Genomic DNA, 8,132 nt, shown 5'->3' with positions numbered 1-8,132 from the left:
TGCCACACGTCGGTGTGGGCCCAGTCCTTTCCACCTCTTCTTCCCTAATACCAGACTCAGTGTGGCTTCTTTTGTATATCCCTATTTATAGGACTTCTGTTCAGCTCGACTTTGGGTGGGTCTCCATGATGGTTGTTCTGTTGTTTAGTTGTAATTTTGATGTGGTCATGGGAAGAGGCGAATACTGTATTTATATACTTCGCCGTCTGTACTAGAATCCTAGACAACATTTTTTCTTTTTTTAATTCGACACTATGTTTTTTTATTTTTAAAATTAAATGTATTTTTAGAAGTTTAATTTTTCAGTTACACTTTACTTTCAATATTATTTTGTATTATTTTATAGTGTACAGCATAGTGATTAGACAATCATATACTATGCAAAATGATCCCCCTCGATATTTCCAGTACCCATTAGCACCATACATGGTTATTACAATATTAATAACTATATTTCCTATACTGTATTTTTACACCCTTATCACTATTTTATACTACCAGTTTGTACTAAATCCTCTCACTGTTTTAACCCTTCCCCTGAACCCCTTTCCATCTGTCAACCAAAATTTTTGTTCTCTGTATCTAGGAATCTGTTTCTGTTTTGTTTGTTCTTTTTTTTTTCTTTAGATTCCACTTATAAGAGCAGTCATATGGTATTTGTCTTTCTCTGTATGACTAATTTCACTTAGCATAATAAATAACTTCTAGATCCACCTAGCCTATCACATTCTTTTTTTACGGCCAAATAATATTTCATTGTATATATACCACAACTTATTTACCCACTCACCTATGGATGGGTACTTGGGTTACCCACTCATCTATTGATGGGTACTTATGGGGGGTGGGAGCCTGGCTAATTTTCACTGCCAGATTTTATGTGAGCTCCTCTTCCTGGCACTGGTGTTCCAGGCTGGGTGGCCTGGTGTGGGGCTGAAACTCCTCACTCCTCAGGGGAGATATCCCTCTGGATCCTCAATTGCTACATGTAGGAGCAGGGCTGGTTCATTTTGTGTCTCCTCCCCTTCTATCAGTCTCTATATGTCATCTTCTGTATATCTTATATTTTAATATATTTTTTATTGATTAAGAAATTACATATGTGTCCTTGTCCCCACGTTACCCTCTTGACTTCTGTCAAACTAGTCTTCAGATGGTAATTCAGGTTGGTTGTGCTATAATTTAGTTATTATTTTGATGTGGTAATGGGAGGAAATGAGTGCAGCCTCTATCTTCTCTGCCATCTTGATTGGAACTTCTGGGCTCTCCTTCCTTCCTTCCTTCCTTCCTTCCTTCCAACCCCATATTTAATCTTCTGCATAAAAGCAAACATTAGGGCTTACACATTTTTTACTTTTCTTGGTTTCTTGGATTGTTTACATTTCTACAGCAACCAATTTACACTTTTACATTTAAATTCCTATAATACACATTTAGTTATTATTTCTTTCTTAAATATCTTTTTCTATGCTCTTTACCAATATACTAAAATATTTTCCCCAAAACATTTTTACAATATTGTTTGCCTTGTTAGGAGTCTATCATTGTAACCACTTGCTATTATCAGATGCCAAGTTGTAGATCTGATCTTTAAGGTGATCCATTTATTTTACTTCCAGTTCTTCCATCTAAGAAATATTGATAATTTCTACTCTGAAAGAGGGGATCTCTGATCCATGAAGTTTAACCTACTTGCCATTTTTTAAACACAGCTTGTTTCTCCCCACCTGGTTTTGCATATACTGCTATTCCTATCTGGGAAACTATCTGTAGCACGTACACACACACACACACACACACACACACACACACACACACCATATTCTCTGAAGATTGGACTAAGTTATTAATTAAGTTCCTAACAGTGAGGGGAGGAAATTATTTTTATTTTTTAAATATATTTTTATTGATTTCAGAGAGGAAGGAAGAGAGAGATAGAAACATCAATGATGAGAGAGAATCATTGATTGGCTCCCTCCTGCACACCCGCTACTGGGATTGAGCCCGCAGTCTGGGCATGTGCCCTTGACTGGAATCGAACCTGGGACCCTTCACTCCACAGGCTGATGCTCTCTATCCATTGAGCAAAACCAACTAGGGCTGGGAAATTATTTTAATAGCCCCCCAAACACACATTATGTCAGAAGTAACATGATTACACAAACCTGGAACTAATGTAATGTAGAATAATATTTGGTTCCTTCTACTGCAGTGCCTGGTACATCTGGTACATAAGAGCTGCACAATATATTGTGGCTATAAAAATTATTAATTTGGTCCTGTACTTATATGCCTCTTAAAATTATAGTAGGCTTGAGGATATCAAATTTGCTGAATCCATAAGTCTGCATTCTCACTATGTTCTCTAGTTTGTATAGGAAATTATATTAAACATGCTATAATCATGCACATCTTTTAATTACTCCTGCAAAAAATACAAAAACAAAAAACTCACTTATATATTACCTCCCTTGTAAAACATTTCAAACTTACTAAGAATATATTTTAATACTTTAAGTATGTTATATAAATATTTAGATAAAAGTAATAGTACTGTGGAATTTTTGAATTATGGCAAGAAAATTCATTATTCAAGTAAAATTCTACCAATATTTATATTTCATTTTATAGATAAGTGCTTAAAAATAATTCTTATTCATATGATTCTTCTTTTATGATGCTTAAAAAATAATTAAGTGAAATACATAATTAAAATATAGAATATTTTAGAGTGTTTTATAAAAGTTATTTTACTTTTTATCATTGCAAAATTAACTTAATATATTGTGTTTACCTATTAGCTTTCCAATCTTTGAAAATCCGTATCCCATGGACATACACGAATCACCAGTTACGTGCACAGCGTACTTTGCTGATTGCCCACCAGATTTGATACTAGTACTCTACGCTATAGGAGTCAAGCATAAAAAACAAGGATACAGTAATAAGGTAAAAGTAACAACTAAAAATAAATTATCTTGAATTCATATCATGTGATCACATTTTTTTTTGTTATATTATTTTCAGAATTTCCATAAAAAGACTTGAAAAATTCTCTTGAGATTACAAGCTGGAATCAATAAAAGACATAACCTCTGGAATTCAAATTTCCTAAATGCTACATAGCTTTAAACCTACAGAAATATAAACATATTTTATATATACATATATACACTTATCTATTATATATAAGTATACACACACACACACACACATATATATACTTATCTAATTATATATATACTAGAGGCCCGGTGCACAAAAATTTGTGCACTCGGGGGAGAGGGGGGGTCCCTCAGCCTGGCCTGTGCCCTCTCACAGTCTGGGACCCCTCGGGAGATAACGACCTGCTGGCTTAGGCCTGCTCCCGGGTGGCAGAGGGCAGGCCCAATCCCTAGGTGCAGCTCCTGGTCGGGCTCAGAGCAGGGCCAATTGGGGAGTTGGGGCACTGCCCCTTGTCATGCACAGAGCAGGGCGGATTGGGAGGTTGCGATGCCACCCCATCACGCACAGAGCAGGGCCAATCAGGGGGTTGGGGCGCCGCCACTGTCACACTCAGGGCATGGATGATGGGGAGGTTATGGCTCTACCACGTCACACACAGAGCAGGGCCCGTGGGGGGGGTGGGGGGGTTGGGGTGCCGCACCCTGTCACACACAGAGCTGCAGGGCCGATCAGGGGGTTTGGGTGCTGCCCCCTGTCACGCTGCTCCCAGTGCCAGGAGACCTCGCAGCTCTGCTGATCCCGGTCCTGGGAGGCATATTACCCTTTTACTATATAGCATAGAGGCCTGGTGCACAGGTGGGGGCTGGCTGGTTTGCCCTGAAGGGTGTCCTGGATCAGGGTGGGGGTCCCCACTGGGGTGCCTGGCCCGCCTGGGTGAGGGGCTGAGGGCTGTTTTCAGGCTGGGGGTGACTGAAGCTCCCAACCGCTCCTTTTTTCCTTTTTTTTTTTTTTTTTAAATTCTGGGCCAGCTTTAGCTTGAGGCTTGGCTCCCGCTCTTAAGCCTCCGCTGCTGAAAGTAGGTTTCTGGCCTTTGCTTATAATGTTGCAATCCTGCTGGCTGAAGTCCGGGGGGATTTGTTACAATGTTTGAAACTGCAGGCTCAGAGGCCTGAAGCTGCAGGCAGGATACGTTGGTTTCCTCCATTACTGATGCAAGCAAGCCTCATGTTAGTTTCAAGCTGCCTGGCTGCCGGCCGCCATCTTGGCTTACAGTTAATTTGCATATCTCGTTGATTAGCCAATGGAAAGGGTAGTGGTTGTACTCCAATTACCATGTTTCTCTTTTATTAGTGTAGATAAAGTATTTATTTAAAGAACAGATTTCGATTATAAGATGTAACTTTTAGTTATTTTGGGTGAAGGATTATGTTTTAAGAAATTTAAGCCTGCTCTTCCTACTTAATCATTTTTTATCAATCAGTGATTAACAAGACATAATTATCTAAAGTCATTGGTTAAATAACTTTCTGGAATTTCATCTACAGGATTCAAATACTTACAATTGTAGTAGACCACCTATTATGTCTTCTATTATTTGTACAGGTTTTTTGGGGTAGACAACTCAAGGAGGGCACAATTTACATTGTATTCCGTGTTAAATGGCATCAAAATAGTTTGGCAGTACACAGATTACATGGCAAATGTAACAACACTATACTTTTATAATTGAAAATACTTCGACTTTTTAATCTTCGTTAAAATCAATATTTTTAAAGGTGATGGAATTATAGATTTGGAATTATACATTTGAGTGAAACAATTAAAAGATAGCTACATACACCATCCTTCATTACTTTATAGCTACTGACTTATAAGGAAATATTTTATTTTAAAATATTTTCACTTAAAATGTATAAGTTATTCAAATTTTAAAAGTAAACATAAATTTTTCCTGGATAATATGTTTAGGAGTGGCCAATCACTGGAGGAGCTTGGAACCTTGGGACACAGACATATCCAGAAATTATTATTACTGGGTAAGTGGGATGTGATTTTAAATTTATCAATTTATTATCAAATATATTTCATTGAATTTTTACAATTTCTCATAGTTATGCTCTAGGCAGATTGACTGTTCAAGTAAAAGTAAAATACTATCCAAATATTATAACATTGGTGGAAGATAGAATGAAACCACTGAAAACGTAGACATACCACAAAAATAATTAAGTGTAGATTGTAAGGGTAGGAAAAGTAGAAGAAAGAAAAATTACGAGAGACTAATCAAGGAAGAATTCCTATGGAAATCAGATTATTAGCTTTAGAAAGGCCCTTAAAAATATCTCTTAGTTCTTGCCAAGTCATTGTTCTACAGTCCAACCAGGTAGTTATATAAAGTATGCTTCAAAATTTATAACACCAGAAATGTTACCATTTTCTGTAGCAGCCTACTAAATGCTCTAATATTCAGAATGAAAACAGACATAGCAACAGATAAAGATGAGATTTAAAAGATAATAAGGTGTTCTGCTTATGGGATAGTAGAGTAGATGTACTTTTCTCTATTCTTCCCACTGAATACAACTAAAAACCCTGAATATTATATATGAAACAAACATAATATGACTCAAAAAGATGGAGAGTCAGACTGGCAAGGCTCCCAAGTTCTAAGGAATGACATGGTGGTAAGTTTCCTGGGTTTTCTTTTTGCCTTATATATTCCAGAATTGGAGCTGAAGAAGCTGGCAACCTAGATCTGCCAGTGGTCACAAACAAACAAACCAAACACCAACAAAAGCTAGTTCTCTCTAGCCAAAGGATGAGCAAAGGGGTAGCCTATTGATACAGAAAACTTTTAGAAAATAATCTCTCTACTCCAGCTAATTGTCACCCTAACTCACTCAAGCAAAGGCAGACTGGGGAGCCTAGATTTTCAACCTCATTAGGTTGTAAAAAGGTGCTTCAGCTTCCTCCTGAGAGGAGTATCATTTTCTGACACTGAACTAAGGCTGAGTAGGAATCTGGGACTTTTAACTCTGCTTGCTGGTGATGAAACCCATCATCTGTGGGGTTACAGGAGTTATGTGGGAGGCCAAAATTTTCACCACTGCCAACCAATAATGAGCCACATGTCCTCTACTTTTGTGTCAGTGGAAATCCAGTGAATAAGGAGAGAACAGGACTAAAAATGTATATAAGGAAATGATTACTAAAATCTTTCCAAATTTGGCAGAAGACATGAACCTATAGATTCCAGAAACTGAATGAACCACAAGAAACCCACAAGTCACATCATAGTCAAACCTCTGAACATTACACTAAGAAAAAAAATATGAAAACAGCAAGAGAAATGACTATAGGGCAAAATTCTGTAGTCACCCTATGAATGATGATGAATTTCTCATCAGAAACTGTAGAGGCCAGAAGGAAAACCAAATTTCAAATGCTGCTAGAAAAAAAGTGGCAACCCAAAATGCTATACCCAACAAATTATCATTCAGGAAGGAAGGAAATATCAACAGTTTCTCAGAAGGAAACAGTTTGTCAGCATCAGACCTACCCTAAAAAAGTAGCTAGAGGAAGTTCTCTAAGCAGAAAGCAAATGATAAAAGAAGGAACCCTGGAATATCAAGAAGGAAGGAAAAACACAGTAAGCAAAAATATGGGTAAATACAATAGCCTTTTTTTCTCTTGACTTTTAAAAATTATATTTCATGGTTGAATAAATATTATAGTTACATTGTGTGATGGTCTGATGTAATTCTACATATGTAAAGGGGAAATCTTTAAGACAATTATAAATAGGAGATGATAAAGTAATGTAAAGGAAGGTGGGGGTTTTATACTCCCCTCAAAATGGTAATATGACACCAGTTGATTGGGGTAAGTTGTTATACTTTAAGCAACCATTAAAAACCAATGCAAACAGAAACACTGAAAAACACTGACACACCAAAATGGATGATTCAAATAATTCAGTTATCCCATAGGCAGGCAGGAAAAAAACATGAAAGGAAAAAAAAAAGACAGACTGAAGTCCTAACTTACCCATGATTAAGTTTAAGTTTAAATGCTCTAAATATACCAATTCAAATTCACAGATTGGCAGAGAGGATTAAAAATTATGACCCAACTTCATGCTATTTACAATACATTCACTTCAAATATAACAGTATGGGCAGGTTGAGAGAAAAGGAATTGAAAAAATACTCTATAAAATAATTATGGAGAGTGAAAGATATTAGGATAGTCCTAGACCTTGTTTCCCCATGGAGACACTGACATAACAACAATTTGTGGTCCAAAAGTTTTTATGAAAACTTGAGAAAGCAGTAAAAAGTTGTAGTGCCCAGGCAAACTCAAAGCCAAGTTCAGCCACATTGAAATGGGTTAAAAAAGACATTTAATTTTATTTCAACTATGTCAGCTTCTCCACAAAATTGGCACAGCTTGTGTTCAGGAGGAAATCCCAGCTTGCACCTTCTCTCATCAAAAGGAAAAAGAGAAGTAGAATGTATACCCAATATTCCTGCTTTTCAGGGGTTTCCCCAAGAGATTAGTTTCTGTCTCACCTGAATCTGGGTACTGATGGAACTTGGTTCCTTGGGGACTGCAGAGAGCAAAGAGCTCAGTGTTTGTTGCAGTATTGTCCCTCGAAAATAGACAATCGAGGGAGCATGAGACTACAAGCTCCTGAAGAAAACTAGCAAACTTCTTTAATTGGGAAATTATATAAACACAAGTCCATAGAAGACCCATCCCATTAAAGATTTGAGAGTCCCAAAGATTTCTACCTAAGTTGATTGGAAAAGTGTTGTAATGTACCCTGCAAATCATACAAGGACGCCTCAAGAAGTCGAATTAGAAAAAGATTCCCAGGAGAAACCAAGATGGCGGCATAGGTAAACACCAGAGTTAGCTGCCTTGAACAACTACTTCAAAAATACAACTAAAAGATGGAATGGACATCGCCCAGAACCACAGGAAGACTGGCTGAGGGGAAATTCTTCAACTAGAAGGAAAGAGAACAGCATACGAGACTCAGAGGAGGCGCAGTGTGGGAAATACAAAGGTGCGGAGGTACACGCGGAGCGGGCTGGTAGCTGAGGGCGCGGTTGTTGTTTTCAATCGAGAGGGAGTCTCAGATTCTGAGCTCCAGTTCTGGGGGAGTCTCTAGGGCCCCAGGC

At 37.7% G+C, this 8,132-nt stretch overlaps 1 protein-coding gene across 1 annotated transcript in view; it reads left to right on the top strand.

Moving 5' to 3' along the window:
* The window catches only part of STXBP5L (syntaxin binding protein 5 like), a 194,334-nt gene that overhangs the window by 88,067 nt on the left and 98,135 nt on the right, over positions 1 to 8,132 (top strand). The window contains exons 12-13 of the mRNA XM_006755407.2: positions 2,802 to 2,949; positions 4,915 to 4,982. Coding sequence (XP_006755470.1) covers positions 2,802 to 2,949; positions 4,915 to 4,982 — 216 coding nt within the window. The remainder of the gene's footprint in view (positions 1 to 2,801; positions 2,950 to 4,914; positions 4,983 to 8,132) is intronic.

Source organism: Myotis davidii, unplaced genomic scaffold, assembly GCF_000327345.1.
Source record: "Myotis davidii unplaced genomic scaffold, ASM32734v1 scaffold292, whole genome shotgun sequence".
In the NCBI taxonomy this organism is placed as follows: domain Eukaryota; kingdom Metazoa; phylum Chordata; class Mammalia; order Chiroptera; family Vespertilionidae; genus Myotis; species Myotis davidii.
The sequence above is the reverse complement of the archived record's forward strand: the minus strand, read 5'-3'. Positions and strand labels throughout refer to the sequence as shown.